The sequence below is a fragment of the Amphiura filiformis genome, chromosome 5 (assembly GCF_039555335.1).
Source record: "Amphiura filiformis chromosome 5, Afil_fr2py, whole genome shotgun sequence".
NCBI lineage: Eukaryota > Metazoa > Echinodermata > Ophiuroidea > Amphilepidida > Amphiuridae > Amphiura > Amphiura filiformis.
This window is the reverse complement of record NC_092632.1, coordinates 53,653,777-53,673,126: the sequence shown is the minus strand read 5'-3', so window position 1 is coordinate 53,673,126 and position 19,350 is coordinate 53,653,777. Positions and strand designations below refer to the sequence as shown.

The following is a 19,350-nucleotide window of genomic DNA, read 5'->3' as shown; positions in this document are numbered from 1 at the left end:
AAATATGTGTTTAATATACAACGGTTTTGAGTTGTAAAAGTTGATAACTAACGTAATTATTATTGTTTTCTGTTATTTTCTTTGTTCTATCCAGAAATTTCTTTCCGTGTATGGCAGTGTGGAGGTACACTAGAAATTATCCCTTGCAGCAGAGTGGGTCATGTGTTCCGTAAGCAGCATCCTTACACATTCCCTGGTGGAAGTGGTAATGTATTCGCAAGGTAAATATCTAGGGAGGGGAAGGAGACGGGGCAGTGGTATAGTAGAGACCATTCTTTGCAGGAGAGTGGGTCATATGTTCAGCGAGCAGCATCCTTGCTCATTCCCTGGTGGAAGTGGTAATGGTAAGGTAAATATCTAGGGAGGAGAAGGAGACTGGGCAGTGGTGTTGTAGAGACCATTCTTTGCAGCAGATTTGGTCATGTGTTCAGCAAGCAGCATCCTTGTTCATTCCCTGGTGGAAGTGGTAATGGTAAGGTAGATATCTAAGGAGGGAGAAGAAGCATGTTTTTTCAAGATATGTTTTGGATAGGGTGTACTAGAGACTACCTGTTGCCGCTGAGTGGGTATGAGCTTCAGCAAACAGCAACTTTACACATAACCGGGTGGTGACCTTAGTATATTGGCAAGGTAAGTGTCATACTAGAGGTCAAGAGGGTGTATTATGGGTTTATTATGGACAAGAGTGTGTTAGAATAGGCAACAAGATTTCAATGAATATGTAGTCAAGCTTTCTTCAGATGCGACTGTGACTTCATCAGTGTGTAAGAGATAATTTCTTGCAGCTGATGAGTGGTCATATGTTTCAGCAAGCAGCATAGTGGTAAATATCATTCTAAGGGTCAAATCCTTCTGAATCATGGTCAGTGTAGTTTCAGATGAAATGTTGATTACATAAAGTGATTATGGTTGCACAGAGTTATTTTCATATTTCAATGATATTGTAACATAAGTAACATTTGACCATCAACATGCATTTGTTGGAGTAACATATGATCCTGATATCATTCATACATTTAGGACTCAATGTCAATGTATCAGGATCATGTTATCATCTGTGAATGAAGGAACTCATCATTAGTGGGTCTTCATAGTACGATTGTGTTGTAATGAAGTACCAAAATATCTGTAAGTGTGCATTAGTTGTTATGTCTTTATGTACTCGGTGAACTGCAACAGAAGAGGGTGGCTACTTAACAAAGTGTGTAACCCTAACCCTACCCCTAACTCTTTGACTTACACTTAACACATTTGGCACTTGCCTGTAGTGGAAGGCAGGCATAAATTTAATGTATTAGCCTCCAGGCTTGATTACTACTAATGCTATAGTATTGTGATTATGATATAATCAGAAAAATAAAATGGAACAATGGAAAAAGTCTTTGCGTAATGGTATAATATATACGAGACACAATTGTGGGTCAACTTGCTTCAGAGATAGTACGCAGGCACATCAGTAGCTGCTGTTTAATCAATTTGATTATCAAAAGCATGGATCCACGTTATTTAGGTCAATCTGAGTTGAATGGAATACCTAATATTTTATAATCAGTAAACAGTCCCTTCAAGTGGTACTTGTACTCAGCAGTGCTGAATTCATAAGTGTTGTATTATGCAGGCAGCAGCCATTTTGTGTTGTTGACTCTTCAGATGGTGTTTGAGGAGCTAGATCCTAATCATTATTCAGTTTGAAGCATATGACTATATAGGAATACATAAATTGCACCATTACATGCCATACTGTGTGTGACCTAACCCTACATTCACATGCAGCTAAATTACTTCATTTACAGGGTCTTATGTGAATTTCTAATAACCGACATATTTACAGAAACTTTATTTTGCAACTGCAGAAATTCAATCTTATTTCCAACTTGTCAAACAGCAGAACCTTACAATTTGCAGTTCTTTAAATTTGCAAATTTTGACTGCTTGTGAGAGTTGTGAAGTGATTTTGAGCATTTGCCGAATATCCAGTTTCATAGTTCAATAATTCAACTTAGAAATTGGTTTAACTTTGTTCAGTATTTGTACCCAATTCTTCCAAATGTGATTTCTGTGAATGAGCATGTATAGTGGTGTTGCAAAACTCATGTTTGTGATACAATTCATTGATGGAGAATTCAAGATTATCGCTTTAGTGCACAATTATGAATAGCTTCCATGGTATCATATATTGTTGGTTATTTTTGGCATATTTTTATGCCATATTTTAAGAAAAAGCAAGTATAATGAAATATATCGAAGCCTTTACAATGTTGTTGGAACTAAGATATAGAGCGTGACTTACATAGTTTATATTTCAATCACGTCTGTAAAAGATTTCGATCAAACATGCAAAATAGCATATTTTATTTAAATGAGACAATAAACAGGCTTGCTTATATTCTTCTAATTAGCATGCATTTGATTCTTCTTTAACGCATAACAGTCTTGAAGTTTAAAGAGAGCGGATGTATGTGCAAATATTTCCCACAAGCCCCCATAAAGATAACGATTTGTTGCATACGACACATGAATTGGTAATTTCTGATGAAAAAAGTTTAATTATTCAAATTGTTTATTAAAATTCCATAGAGACACAAATAGCACACACATTTAGTTGCAAATAAAACACCCCTCCTCACTGAATACCAATCAGTATTCAGTCCTGTTCTAGATTTGCTACAAAGAAGTTGAATTTAACCAAATAATGCAGCGAATGCAAATTGATGTTGAGTGCATAGGAGTAATGAATTTTAGTTTCTACTGTTAGAATGCTGCGAGAAAAGTATGTGGTATAATCACCTTGTTTAGATCTGAGTCATCTGACATCAGAATTTGGTCAGCATTCAGACAGCTTTGCACTAACTTTGAGAAATTGAACTCCAAAGATCAGTTTGTGTTAATGACTTTGCAGACATACTCTTGTGATAGTCAGACCCGTAGCCAGGGTAGCAGGTGATGCAATGCACCCCACCCCAAATTGACGAAAAGTTCCACTTTTTAGGGTAGCATTTTTAAACTGTACCCAAGAAGGGCTAAATTAGAAAGCATATTTAGCAAAGGGAACACTTTTTCATGTTAAACTGTTCAAAATAGCCAACATAAATCAAATCAAAAAGTTCACTTTTTGCATGTAAGCAATTTTTTTTCAGAAAAAGGTCCACATTTTGGAAATTATGCACCCCCCCCCCCACACACACAAATACTGGCTACAGGTCTGGTGATAGCTATGTGAGTTAACAGGAAGAATTAAAGATGGTTTAAGGGGGTACTACACCCCTGTGGTAAATTTGACTATTTTGCATTTTTCTCAAAACATAATAACACACTGGTAATAAACAATTATGTATATTATTGGGGCAAGGAATCCAATTACTACACTGAAATTTCAGTGACTCAAGACAAGTGGTTCAGTATATATGATAGGAAACGAGGTACATGCTAGCGGTACCTTATTTCTTATCATAAATAACAAACCACTTGTCTTGGGTCACTGAAATTCCAGTGTAGTAATTGGATTCCTTTGCCCCTATAATATACATAACTTTTGTTACCACTGTGTTATTAGTTTTGAGAAAATGCAAAAATAGACAAAAATTTATCGAGGGGTGTAATACCTAATACAATGTACTACCATTAAGCCAGTGACTGTGAAACATGGTCCAGCCAATCTCTCTCAGTTGTCATCCCAACTCGCATAATGCCTACTACCATGAAATGAAACATTGGCAGTTTGAGCTGTGTGAACAGCCAACTCATGTTAGAGATGAGACTTGTCAATTTAGCTGGTATAAAAAAGTATGTGTTTCTTCAGATTTCTCAAAAGCAGGGTATACGAATGTTTTCCATCCCTTACTAATGTTTGGACTTTTGTGATAGAGGAACAAACTGTTTAGTGTTCAGTTTGACTCTTCGTAACAAGGGACAAGTAAAGAAATTTGCTTTAGTTTTAATACTGAACTCTGATTTTCAATGTAATGCAATAACTATATCATAGATAGGCAGCGCACCAACTTAAAACAGGGGCATACCCAGGACTGTGGACCATGGGGTGGACTGACTCCCTAATTTGGCATGTTTATGCATAAACATCTAGGGGTCTCCCATAAAACAGGCCTGCATATGTCACTGTAAGTAACACACCCGCACACTCTGCTGTTATTACCCATCTGGACATGTATACAGATCAATTGTTATGACCAGCGAGCAACGTCAACACGGAGGTAACTTCGCGCTTGACTCATAATAGGTTTCGGATATAGAGGTCATGAGCTGTCAATACCAACATCAATCAATACTACATCATTCCCAAGCTCCGTTTTAAACCACACATTATGCGAGTCCAGTCTCTCAAGAAGATTGACCTCAGTTGGATATATTGTTTACCATAATTTGTAGTCAATATTTACTGCCAATTCAGTAGGGAGATTTCTGATGGAAAATTGTTATGAAATTGTATAAAATTGAAGTGAGAAAAAGATTTTAGTGTTATTGAAGTTAAAAGATTGATTTTTCACAATGCAGAACCTTTAGAGTACAAATCTTATGATATTTAGACATTTCCTGTAAACTTAAATTTAAAATTGAAATGTCAGCTAGTTTCCTTCATCTATTTATCAAATAAAATGCCTTTAAGGGGTGGGGTATGAACGTTTGGACATTATTTTTTGTGTGGCATGAGAACATATCAGACATATCAAATTGCATTCTGAATACGAAGAATGACCTTCTGATATCAAATAATTTTGATTTTTTGAAATTCACAATATGATACACATTTTATAGGCAAATGATTAAAAATTGATATTTTTGATATTTAACAGTCCTCGAAGTGAACTTTATAAATCTAATGATATATTCTTAAAGTGTATTTAGTTGAGATAAAAAGCTGATGATCAATTGAAAATTTTGACCTTTCCTATTGAAGATATGGATTTTTTCCCCAAAACACCAAAAGAAATTAGGTTTTTTGGGAAAAAAATGTATATCTTCAATATGAAAGGTCAAAATTTTCAACTGATCGTCGGTTTTTCTTCCCAGCAACATACACTTTAAGCATCAAGACAAAAAATCTATTTTTTATCTCGATGCTTTAAGTACATATCATTAGAAAAAGTGGGTATTGGGTACATATAATTAGATTTAAAAAGTTTACTTCAAGGACTTTTAAATATCAAAAATTTTAAAAATATCAAATGACATTTGTATTATATCACAAATTTCAAAAAATCAAAATTATTTGATATCAGGACATTCCTCATATTCAGAATTCAATGTCTGATGTGCTCTCATGTCCCACAAAAAATACTGTCGAAACGTTCATACCAGAGGCCTTAAAGGAAGACAATTTTCTTTATATGCGTTCTCAAATGTTGATTACTTATTCTGTTGGCGCCTGCTGGTGGGCATCAACGATGGCTCGCCAAAACAGCCTTTTCTGCATGCAGATCTCAATTTCTGCTGCTATTATCCTTATCCTCTTGAAGAGACTCCACAAAGATCTTCCTGGGATTGCTTTGTTTTACTGGTGTGCGTTTGTGAGTACCCAGCTCAGTAAGCTTCAAGTAAGCTGCCTTCATCAGTTTGGATTTCAAGTCTCTTGAATGGCTGTACACCATGAATTGTGTTTTCTTTGCGTTCATGTGTAGACCCACACAAAGTGCCACATTCTCTATATTATGTCTGAGCAATTCCTGCACACTTGTGCTGCAATATCAGACAATGTTGTCAAACACACACCAACCAAATCCTTCATCTAAAATAGTGTTCAGTGAAAAGGGCCTCCCTTTTTAAGGAAGGTCAGTAATTAGGTTGGTATTTTCAAATGAAATTAAGTCAGTGTCTTAGTTTGGAAATATGAGGACCTGATTGAAGATACACATAGTATACAATTTCCCCCTCCCCAGGGCTCGCTCCCTCCCCAGGGAACAGGTGGACATAGAAAAATTTACATTTTGATATTCAAGAGTTCCAGGAAGTGTCTAAACAAGCGATAAAAGTGCCGGTGCTTGGTTAAGGTAAGGTACATAATCATTAAAGATGGATGAATTTCAAGAATTTAAGCAACAACTATTTAAAAAACATTTTGAATAGCAAAAGAGGAATATTTGTTGCTTAACAGAGATCAAGCAAGCTTAATAACTATGCATTACCTGTGCAAGTTATGCAGTAGAATATTTTACAAGCAGTAAAAAGTCATCATCCCTGTCTTGCATTTTTGAACAAGTAATCCGTGGTATTGATGTAACCTTTCATGTTTTATGTGCATGATTTACGCAGGTAACACAACCTCTCTGGTTTAAGTTTCATTATTATTGCAACAGTATTTGTTTTCCATGTTTCCACGTTGTGTGTAAAATATGCTCATTATAGCTCTTGTATTTTGTTACACCTGTTATGACTAAGCCAGCAGGTGAAATTACATGCAAGCAAACTGTTCAAGTTAAGCTTAAAATATTATATTATAAGCATACTAGCCTGTACGGGGAGAAAAGACAAGAGCAGAATTGAAGAAAAAGAGCTTGGGAATGAGAGGGCACTCCCAACCAGTCAATGTTTCAAAGTTCCCAAAGATTGACTATCAATTTGCCACTAGAAGTACACAAATAAGACATGTATCTAGATCTAATAGACTGTCTGTGATGTCAACTCTCTGACAACTACTCAAGGAGTTACTAGAATTTCAGATTGTTTTACACAATATATTCCTCTCAGTGACCAATTAAAAAACACCTTCTAAAATATTTAAGTGCAATCCTCTTCAACCCTATCAGCATTTATACCGGATTGGTTCAATAAATCAAAATATGTCTTCTTGTAACCAATCAGCAGGTAGTACTCATGGGGTTAAGCCTCTAAAGCCCTACCACCATTCTTACCATGTTGCTGATTGGCTCAATAAATCATTATAGTCTTCTTTTAACCAATCAGCAGATAGTACTCATAGAGTTTTCATGATAGTGGTTCCCTCCTTTCTACCATCATATAAAGCCAACAGTGCTGTGGAGTGGATGCGCTTGCAACAAGTATTGGTATGCCATAAAAGACACATTAATGGCGCATACTATCTCACTCGCTCCCTATTATGTAAATCAGACCCATTGGGCATTCCGTACTAGGGTCACTGCACTTCCAACGAGGGTACTTAAGAGGGTGAAGAGCGTATGCAGTACATACAAAGCTGTAAGTGTATCGCTGCCAGCCATGTTTATCATCGCTTACTTACTCACTTGCCTAAAATGAGATTACTTTGAACTGATTGCTAGGGTAGTCACTGGTCGTTTTTTTATATGTGTCCCAAATGTCTAAAACTATGTGCTTTACATTGTTAATGCATTTTGTGCAGTGTTCTAGGAGGAATGTTGTACTTTGGCATACAACTGTGTTATGCTGTTGTGCTTTCGTGTTAGAGTGCAACTGAACAGTTTCTTTTGATTTGCGCAGAAATGTCATTGATTCATTGATTAATTCATTTTGTAACATGCCAATTAGCGGTTTAATTGATTGATTGGTTGGTTGATTAATTGACTGATTGGTTGATTAATTGACTGATCGATCAATAAGCATGTTGTTATTCATGTCTCAAGCTTTTCCCAGGCCAACTTATCATTTAGTATTAACCCAAACCTTCTGAGGAAGGTCTGGTCTAAGATGCACTGTGTGTTGCCCATCCCTGCCTGCTGAAGGAGAGGTACCCATCCTGTGGTATTTGGTAGGTTAGGGTTAATGAGCATACTAAGGAAGAGGGTGGTCATTGTTACCAATCAAATGCAGTGTTTATTGATATATCTCCTGCTTCAAATGCAACTGTAGATTCTCATCAATTAACTGGAATTTTATAACATTAATCTGCAAATTAGGTGCAATTTATTTTGTTGTGCAGTCTTGTCCATAAATAACAGGAAACTGCTGGGTAACATTCCCACAAGCATTTTGATACAGCATGTATAGGTTTCTCAACATGCCCATAGATAAAGTGAAGATGAGGTTGTGGGGTGTATGTTCTGATTGATGCAGGCTATGTATGTGTGTGTTGTTTGTTTGTTTGTTTGCTTGCTTGTGTGTTGGTGTTTGTGTTGACCTGGTTACTGTTTGATTGAGTAACTTATATATATGTCAATTAGTTCATCTGAGTTAACCGGAAATTGTAGTGGTTTTGCTGTCAACAACTTCTGGCTCTTATTTGCAAATGCCAAAGGCATCACATTATTTGGATCTCCAAGCTGCGGGTGGAGGGAAAATGTTGCCATGTACTAAACACCTACAGTGGCCTAATATTCATTCAGCATTCATTGGATGATGGTGAATATCCTGGTAATAGTGATGATGTTTGACTGGTCACATCCCAAACTGAAGAGGAATACACTCATCATTATTTAGTCTTACAACTATGTACTCATCCTTTGTGTAGCAAGTACTACAGTAAAATGTCAATGTATTTAGGTCTTAGTTAATTGTAAGTATAGTCATGTTATGTAGCAGACGACAGTCTGACTCAGTGTTACATTAGTTTCAAAAGATTTCTAATTTTTATGGTGGCCTGATGTGCTGAATAGTTTTGTGCCATTTTATTTGCATATTTATGAATATTAATGAGCTCATTTGCATATTTTGCCTTCATTTCCATTAATCCACTCTCCAGCTTAAACGCAATCACCATCACCGATCAACTTCAAACTTGGTATTGTGATAGTATATGGTGGCCTCATGTGGTGTATAGTTTTGTGGGGCCACCTTAATTACGAACCGTGTAACTCTAGTTGATTTGTGCAAGTGAAATGTACTTGAAAATTGATTGAAATGAGTACAAATATACCTAGTATTTGTACCATATTTTACCTAATTAGCCGCCATTCCCTAATAAGCACCCCAACATCATTTTTGGAGTAACAACTGTCTAAGTGCCCCCATTTACAACTAAATTCTATCACATGTCTGAATGAAATAACCTTCTAAACCTTCCAGTTAAGGATTATGATGAATTTGACCTTGAATGTACACTGTATTTGGAATGGTTATGCATGTAAATTTCCATTATTACTTTCATTTCATCATTTCCGTACACGCCCTCCAAAAATGACCTGACTTCTGCGCACAGGGTGGTAATTAGGACAAATACGGTAACATAGCATGAATGATGTACTTCGATATGTGGATCTTTAATACAGAACTCCACAATCAATTTGATTCCAGACCATGAATGTCATCCGTTAGTAATCTATAGTCTGTCTCATCTGAAGTTGAGAGTAACACCATGTTGGATTTTGCAGTGGCAGATTCGAATCATGTGTCCTAACCTAATCCAAAGGGAAATTTGCATTGACTTGTCCCTCGAAGCATGCAGATATTGAACACAGTGGAGTGAGCGTTCATCTGACACAGTATCAAAATTTGTCACTTTTGAAAACCTTTTGTTATGCGTATAGCTTTATGGAATACAGTCATGTCATGCCGAATGAGGTATCAAAGTATGCTAAACAAAATTTTCCATGTATCAACTACTTTTATTTTGCAATTTAGTTTTAGTGTCTTTAAGTAATATTTTTCAAATGGAATTGGTTATTATTTTGAAACCCATACTCCCCTGTATACAGGCTGAATCAAAAAGAAGTAAACTCATGTTTGAGGGGCTGTAACTCGAGATCTGTAAGGAATCTGCTAAAAATGAAAACACCACTAGAAAGAGCAAATTCTACACGTCTAAATAAAAAAAAAAAAGAATTGTTGCAATTGCTCAGAGCAAACTCAAGTTATACTCATTTGAATACAACCACCCATTTTTGTAGCTGCACACAGTTTCACTTCCCAAGTATACCTATTATATTGATTGGTAAGTAGCGATATTCAAATGCAAATAAAGTTATGTGGGAGGTGTGGTTTCGATCAATAATTCCTACATGTTAAAGGGCTCTTTTAATATGAAATTTACCTCATTCCACTACATTATAATAGAACCTGCCAAATGACAACATGGCACCACAGTTTACCGCAAGGAGCGCACATTTCTGTCGACGAAGTATCATGAAACTAAGAGTCCCACTGAAGTTCATCGTCTTTTTTAAGTCTCCAATTTCCTACAGCTAACCGGGTTTCATGTAAGGGAGCAGTATATAAGAATGTGAACAAGCTCAATGTGCATGGGAAACTAAGGAACAGACAGCCGGAAGCTTCAGGCAGACCACGAACTGCTAGATCACAAGTGAAAATTGCTAGAGTTAGACATGCGTTACAGCAAGACAAAAGATCAGCCCAATTCAATTCTTTACCCAACATTCTCCAATCAAGCTTCTGCCAGATCGTTCAGTAAGACTTGAATTGGTACCCCTACAAACTATAGTACCGTCATGGACTTTGTTGAATATTAATTAAAAGCAAAGGTTGTCTTTTCAACAATAAATATTGTTAGCACTTTGCTGATTCGTCGAAATTGAAATGGATGAAAATCAATCAGCCGTGTGCAGCTACAAAAATGGGTGGTTGTATTCAAATGAGTATAACTTTATTTTGCTGTGAGCAATTGCAACAATTCATGTTTTTATTTAGGCGTGTAGAGTTTGCTCTTTCCAGGGGTATTTTTATTTTTAGCAGATTCCTTGCAGATCTCGAGTTACAGCCCCTCAAACATGAGTTTACTTCTTTTTTGACTCAGCCTGTATAGCTTTATCTGTATCTTCCACAACTGGAAGGTGTATTTTAAATGAAAGTTACCTGTACTTCCTCTGTGGAAGTCTTTAGCTAAATCTTTTACAGGGAGAATGTGCAATTCAAATGGAATAGCCCATTGCAAGATATGTGTAGCCTTAGACTACTAAACTATAGATTGGAAAGACCCATGCTTGAGCCTTCTGAGCATGCTTGAATTCAGCTGACGCCGGTAGAGTGTTCCAACCTGGTGACTGTTCATCTGAGTATACACAAGAGTGCTCAACTTATTGTCAGTGATTACACACACGCTCTATTTTGTGTACGCTCATGCTATTTGCATTATTTTTGTGTTGTAACGCACCCCACAATTATGTCAACTCCAATGGGCTAAGTTCCACCTTCCCTGGTATAGGTATATCTCTATTCTTGGACTCTTACAGGTTATTATCACCCAACCATGATTCTGAAAAGCTCTTCTGCTCTCATAATGCAGCCAAATTGAACAAATTGCAATCACCAGAAACCATTACATTAAGGAGGACATAAAATCAGTCCTAATTTTCATCACACGCAATCTAGAACTGGGTCAGTTTGCGGATCACAACTCCACTCGAATAATTCACTTAGCCACGAAGCTACTAGCAAACTCATCACAGAAGGCATCAGACAAGCGCTGAGTCTTCGGTACTAGTAGGCTAATCCATTTAAAGGCCACACTCCTCCTGTGGAACATTTTAGAAATATCTTCCACAGTTTCAAATGGAATAAGCACAATAACCAACAATATTTGAAACTTGTCCTCCCTCTGTGGAAGATTCAGGTGGAATATTTCTCAGATGGGCATGAATTTCAAACGGAGCTGCCCAATTTGTTCATTGACTGCATTCCATTTGAAATTCATACTCCCCTTATGACCCGTTGGAAGATATTTACCAACATCTTCCACAGGGTAGTGGATTTGAAATAGAATAGCCAATTACACACTTATCCAACCAGGTGTACATATTTGTACATCCTGATAAAAAGGGCTAACACTCCACTTTGATTCAAAATGAATAATGCATGACAACAGTTTCTGAGAAGTTGATATGCTGACCACTCCTTAGTATGGACTCCAGTGGTCTTTTGGGAGACTTATTTGACGTAGGTGTTGTGAATATACCACTTGCAATGTAGATTAAGCTAATGAATACTGCATATAAACAGGGATGAGTGCTACACTCTGATCAGCACCAAACAGGTGGAACTACACTCAAGGAAAAAAAATAGTTGGCACACTTTGACAATATGTGCCAAGCATTGATGGCATTGCTTGACAGAGATTAGCTCAAGATAGAATGGATAATGGATTGGAAAGAGCCTTTCTCCTGCAGTGAAGTTAAGTAGGCCAAAGAAGAAGACAATATGTTTTAACTGCAAGTTCAGTGAGATTAGTATAACTATGTTTAATGAGAAGTACAAACTGTCCCTTAAGCTTCCCTCCCCCATTTCCACTCATCAATTGTTGAATTGTGGGAGACGGTTGGCGATTTACATTAAGTATGCTAGAGTGTGCCAACATTATTTTCCTATATAGACCTCGTTGTCTTTTTTTCTTCACCATGTGCAAAAAAAGTAAACCAGACTTAAACACTCAACTGATAAGTTATGCTTTCTATTTCTACTGTTTTTCTATAAGGCATGCATATATGGTGCAAATTTGCTGTAGATATTAATGGAATATATAAAAGGATACCAGAATTACAATGAAAGTCCCAGATATGCTATGACAATTTTTTTGTCAACATTATTTTTGTTATCTTTAAAGCCATAATATATGATTTTTGTACATTTTAATTTTAATTATTATTTTCCCAAAATTATCATATTATGAAATAATATTACCGGTAATAACAACTGTTAGGAACATTTCTGTCTATTTTAAGCAGTAATAATGAGGTAAAGTGAAAGAAAATTTACTTGCTATCTTGGCCACTTAATTCTGGCAATCTATGGAGAATTTTGGATTGTAATTCAACATTAATTCAAAAATCTAAGTATAAATTGGGACATGTGTAAATATTCCAAATATGCCCAAAACAATCATGTTTGAAAAAAGAAATAACTCATTTAAAAAGATCTTACAATGTGGCTTTAATAAGTAGTGGGCCTAACCAAGATACAAATGACACTCCAAGCTCAAATTGCTTCAAATCATAAAATAAATCTGTCATTTGACCACCCATTAAACACATCTCACCTTTAACAAAGACAATAAATTTAATTAGAATGTACCAAGTACTTAGGTCGCAATTATGGCCATTAAAACCATTAATTATCAGCTACAGTAATTGATTTTTATTGATGTTAGTATCGTTTTCCTAATTAAAAGGCAATTTACATTTCATTGATTATTTAAGTGGTACTTCATTGATACAGATGTACATGTAAGACATGAGCATGTAAGTAATATGTAATGCTATCAGCTGCAGCAAAATGAATCGTCTTACCATGCTTACTGAAATTGATATTGAGGTATATGTGCAACCATTGAAGTGTTCAACATTATATTTTGTGTGCAACATTTTGGGAAACCACAAACTTTAATTTGATGGTGGTTTAAGCTTAAAGGCTGATTACAGATAAGCACACACATAAAGTCAAACATTGCTGGCCACATGTATGGTTGAAACTTCCCCCTTACCACCATGTGGGGCCCATTGACACTAACAGCCGGATAATCAGTCTCTAAGAACTATTTTGATTGGTTACAAAGAGGGCTATATCATGTAGTCCATGTAGTGAGCCAATCAGAAATATTGTAAAAATAGTCAATGGGCTGAAGGGATTAAGCTTAAAATTTCCAAGATATTTAAAAGCTCTATTTTGATTGGTTTCTCAGATGATTATATCATGTAATTAACCAATCAGGAGCTCTTTAAGAGATTTAGTAGTGCGGACAGGGTTAATAAGTAATATGCAAATATGGCAGAGTTAGATTTCTGAAAATAATGTTTGAAATATAATATAATGACGTAACCATGTGGCAACATATTCTTGTTCTTATTATTACAGAAACACAAGACGAGCAGCAGAAGTGTGGATGGATGAGTATAAAACTTACTACTATGCCGCAGTGCCTTCTGCCAGAAATGTGCCATTCGGGAGGTAAAAGTGACAACTTTTATTTGAATTTCATCCAAGAAAAGTCTGTAGTTTAGTTGCTCTTTCTCTATATAGACTCCGTAGCTGTTATTTTATGAATATGCTGTGAAGAGAGTACTGTCAATTTGCTCATGAAACTATAAAATGTGCATGAATACATGTCACTTTGTGCTTTGGATGTGAGCAGATATTTTGACATAGTTGTGTAGCATGAATATCATGAGATAAATGTTGTAGTGAAGTTGAATAATTTCTTTGAAGCTGAAATATGCAATGCATAAGCCTGGCATTTATGTCAGTTGACATTTCTGGCAAGTTTATTCAATACAGTAGTATTCCATCTGCAAGCATTTTTACCTCTAAACGAGTGTTTTTTGATCAAGATACAAAAGGCAGAACCAGCCACAAAAACATTATTCAAGAGTTTGAGCAACTATATTACTGATACAGGTGGATGTACAAACATGTATTATTGTAAGACCAATCTATTGTAATGTTTTTGTGCAGGGTGTCTCATGGTCTGCCTTTTGTCTCTTTCATCAAATAAAACCACTTTAGAGGCATGTATTCTTGTAGATGGAATTCTATGGTATTTCAAGTAAAATTAAAATTTGTGAATTTACACTTATAATCATTTAAAATAAGAGTGTATCTGAAGTCAAAATATAATCCTAAGTTACAACATTTTATTTAGACATTTGACAGCATTGAAAAGGGCCTCTTGGACTGTTGTCACTTGAACAGTTTGCAGGGGCACTTATTATGGGAGTGGCACTAATCAGGTAATCCATATAACTATAATTATAGGGCAAGTGCAAGGTGCTGGATTCCCTAGTAATTATTACCTGCCAGAGGGTAGTTGTCATGGTTGTCAAGTCTCTACTTGATTTGTGTATAAAATTAGTCACCAAATTTGGTATATTTGCAGCTTCTTTCTTTCACACTTGTCTTCAATTTGCCCAACTTAAAATTGTCTAGCATAGATAATTGCAAAAGCGGTTCATTAAGCAACCTAAACTTGAATTGATGGAATTGTTGATGAAATCAAGTTGGTTTATGCATTTAAAAAAATAACTTAGAAATGGTTGAGATCACTGGTAAAAGCATCAAAACTTCCTGGAATTTATTTGAACTTGAAAGCTTTAAAATGTTTAATCCTTGGCAATAGACAGACTTGAATTAGTGTTGAATTGACAAGCATGGCAAATTCAAAAAGACGTTGGTTGGTAATTATTCCAGTTGAGAGCACTAGTAAATACTGCAAAATTTCATTAAATCGCAGCGTACAAAATACAGTTGTTTTTAAAATTTAACAGCTACTAAAATGTTGAATTCATTGGGATAAGCAGCTTTCAATCTGCATTAGAAATTTAATAGGATTCAAATTTAAGGAATTAAAAAAATTTTAGTAGATGGGCCTTTTGGGAAGAAGTTATAGAAATTCTAGTGGTAGATACCAGTTACCATAGCGCCTACATCTCCATGGCGTTAAATTGACTGGTCAGTATGTCAAATCCAATCAAATGTAGGTTGGTAATATTATGGTTGAGATCACTGGTCATTTCCTATAATTTAATTTTCGCAAACAAGTCCTGAATTTCAGTCCTTGGCTTTTTGAAGTCTAGGGATGGGCAATGTGTTTGAATTATGGTTGAATTGACAAGTATATCAGGTGAATTAGGATGTAGGTCATTGCTGTCAACTGTCACGCATTGAGCGTGACAGTATTAGGACACTTTCGCCCGCTCTCACAACAAGGTAGTAAAATCTCACGCCAAGGTAGTAAATGTCACACCAAGGTTGTTAAATCGCACAAAATCTCACACATTAAAAAAAAATAGTTGTCACTACCCTCGCCCCACCCATCTACCCACTTTTTAGATTCTTGAGCGCCCTGGCTCAAAAATATGAAAACGATTTTAGTCAGCAAACAATGATTCTGTCCCGGTGTGCCACTGTTCGACAGTGTATACCCACCAACCAATTCCCAAAAGTTGACAGCCCTTATATAGGTTGATAATATTCTGGTTGATTACGTACACTCACTATGGTCACGCACCTGCTTCACTTAGGGCTAGTATAGTCCAACGTCTTGGGTGTGTTTTGCTGGTGCATTAATCAAAGCAGCAGTATTGATGCAGCAGACCAAATATTACAGTCGAGGGGAACATCCCATTAATCATTAGTCCTAAAATTATCTAGGTTAAGGTTTACGGCATTTTAGGTTAGGATTAGGGTTAGTATTAAGGGACAGGGTTAGGTTAGGGCAAGTGTTAGGATTACAGTTATGTTTAGGTTTTGGGTTAAAGTTATGTTTAGAGTTAGAATTAGTGCTAAGGTTATAAGTTAGAGTTAGGGTGGAATTTAGGATTAGGGTAATGTTTAGGGTTTGTAACTAACTTAACTGGGTCTGTAATTCATCATATGAATGGATGTGAAGGATAATGTAGATTGAGTCTAACAAGAGATAGCGGGGATTGCTGGGACATGTTGTACCTGTAGGGGATATCTTGTTGAGGTAAAGAAGCAGTTTATCTCAGGTGTTTTTATATGCAGAGAGTTGTTTTTAGACAATCAGCCATGGTCTAAAATTATGATCACTGGTATCAAATGAGGGGAATAGTGCACATAATGATTTCTGGCAAGGTATTAACCTCTAGAGTTTTTGAGCAGTAGTAGCTTTTTATGTGTTTTTGTCCTTTTTAAAAAAATGACAGCTAAAATGCTTCTTGCCACATATAACTGATATCTAAGATCCCAGAACAGTTAGGAACAGTTGAAGAATTCGTTTTTGTCTTTTAACGTTGAATACTCCCTTTTTATTGAAATCTAAGATGGCCGCCAAATTACCGATATAAGTAGTAGTGGTATCAATGACACAGTTTGAAGGGCCAAACATTTAATTTCTGAATTGAACTAAAACATTGACACCTTCCTTTGTATTCAAATCCAAGATGCCCCCTGACACCAAAACATCACCTATAAGTAGCCATGTTTAAGCTTTTTCAGCACTTGCACTTCAGTTCACCTCAAGTTTGGTAGTGATTTTTCTGCCTCGCTTCTTGAGGGTGTCTATGCTGGCATTTACACTCTCACGATTCAGATGCGGATTCAAAGAAAAGAATAGCAAAGCAACATGGGCGCCCTCCATAGAATTCACATAGGTTTGTCATCTCTGCTCTTTCAATTTTATACTTTTTGAACACATTAGGAGATTGAGATAACAGGATATTCCGAAGTTCCCCACTAGAGATTACTTTGCATGTTATTCATCTTGCACTTTCCCACAGTATGACGTAGAACATTAACCTTGTAGAACGTGTGCAACTGATCATCACCATGCGGTCTTTGCAATCATGTTCCATGGATCATAGCAACATTAATGTTCATCAATGTAACATTAATGCTCATCAAAAATACAGAAAGTAGATAGGGAGTTGCGGTTAAAATCACTGCAGTATACTACAATGATATAGGGCACACACTACTATTAAGCTATCAGTTTTATACTGCGAGAAAACACAAAGTAAATAAACCCAATAATGAGCAATTTGTAGGTGTTTTAAATGTGAAAATGGATAAAATCTGTAACATTTTCCTCTGACAGTCCTAACTTCCCCTGATAGACCTAACCGGATAACACATAGTGAGAAGGTCCATGTTAGTTTACTGTCCACCAAACCATCATGGTAAAGATGTTCTTTACCCTGGTGCATATGTGCTGTGTCACATCCCTTTACATCATTGAATGAGGTCAATAGATTGTGTAGTTCAAAGGAGAGATGTGGGTATGCATGACAACTTGTTGTATGTCTTCACACATCATGAGTATGAGACCCTATGTTGGTTATTCATTGAATAGGACCTCAGCAGGTGATTTCATGAAAGAGGGTTGTCAAAGTTATGACGGTAGGAGTTAAGAAAAAGTATGTAGAAAAATGTGTTGATGTGGTAATTGTTGTCTGATCCTTTTTTTTCACTTTCATCAAAGTAATGCAACAAATTATCCAATGAAGATATACTTTGGTCTATCTAGCAAGGCATATGAAGACAATGTGTGATTATATATGCCATTCAAGTGAGTGTACTTGTATTAAAATGGGTCCATCACAGTGGTGTATCTACATATAGCAGTGTTCAGTGTTTATATGCCCCCCCCCCATTGAAAAAATGCATCACACCTGCAAATTTAGTCATTGGGCTTTTCCAGAAATTAAAGGCACCCCCCCCCCTAAAGAAGACATTGGATTCCCAAACATTTTCATTATTTTCACAACCCTAAAGAACACAGGAATTCCCAAGAAAAAGATACCTTTTTATTTTAGGCTTGGGAATTCCCAAATATTTTGGCAACAATTTGCCTGTCTTCAATAGAGACACTGGGAATTCCCAATTTTTAAATCATTTTATTGTCAAAATGGGAATTCCCATATTTTTTGATAAAAATTTGGTCTGGGAAATCCCCAAAATGCATGGTAAAAACTTACATGTCTTCTTTAGGGGGTGCCATTACTTTCTGGAATAGCCCATTCTATTGTTTGATGAATGACCATTTCAACCAAATTTACAATAGTAAATGGATTTTTCTTGCCAATAGATATCCAGCTTTAATGCTTCCAACATTGGATTATTATGACAAGCATAGATTATTACAGTGTTTTCACTGAAGAATTGTGTGGAATAGTTCTCAACCAGTAGTAATCTTGAGTCTCTACCAGTTCTGAATTTTTCAATCTCTTAATTTTGCCTGAGCTCAGTTGTTCATCTTAAACCTTAATTGTGATGGCAAATTGTATAACTAATAATTTTTTGTTTTCTTTTCTAGTATACAAGCAAGAAATGAACTGAAAGAGAAATTACACTGCAAACCTTTCAAGTGGTATTTAGAAAATGTCTATCCAGAATTAAGGTAAGTGTGGATAATAAACATAAATTGAGTCTAATTTACAGTTCAAAATACTAAAAATTTGGATTATATGTCAACTTGTATATTAACCCAATGGCCACTACAAGCCTCTAAGAACTATTTTGATTGGTTACAAAGAGGGCTATATCATGCATTGAGCCAATTAGAGATGTTGTAAGAATAGTCAGTAGGCTGAAGGAGATGAAGCTTAGAATTGCTGAGATATCTTAAAAGCTCTATTTTCATTGGTTACTCAGATGATTATATTATGTAATGAACCAATCAGTGGCCCTGTATGAAAGGCAGCAGTGCTAATGGGTTAACCTTTGTGGCAACCTGTGATACTTCAAGCACAAACTGCAGTCATGAATTTTAATGTGCGAATAAAATACATACCAAATTAGTCTCGGATAAATAGACACAATTACAGATTGTAGAATATTTAAGTATATGGTGGGAAAAAAGTTTGTAAAGATGCGCCTAATGAATTCATGCAATATTTATCAACTGCAGTAGTTAATTGGTTATGACCTATAGGTAAACCCTTGAATTGTTTTGGAGAGGTGCTTTAATTTACCTCATCATGAGGTGAGAATAGAAAAGTCTTCCACAGAGGGATTTTTTTTCAAATGTAATTGGGTTAGAGTAATCATTTTGAAGCCCATACTCCC

The 19,350-nt window shown here is 36.0% G+C and overlaps 1 protein-coding gene across 1 annotated transcript in view; it reads left to right on the top strand.

The window, feature by feature from the left end:
* LOC140153364 (polypeptide N-acetylgalactosaminyltransferase 2-like) overlaps positions 1 to 19,350 on the top strand; it is a 280,543-nt gene that overhangs the window by 246,818 nt on the left and 14,375 nt on the right. The window contains exons 9-11 of the mRNA XM_072176095.1: positions 95 to 221; positions 13,684 to 13,776; positions 18,599 to 18,682. Coding sequence (XP_072032196.1) covers positions 95 to 221; positions 13,684 to 13,776; positions 18,599 to 18,682 — 304 coding nt within the window. The remainder of the gene's footprint in view (positions 1 to 94; positions 222 to 13,683; positions 13,777 to 18,598; positions 18,683 to 19,350) is intronic.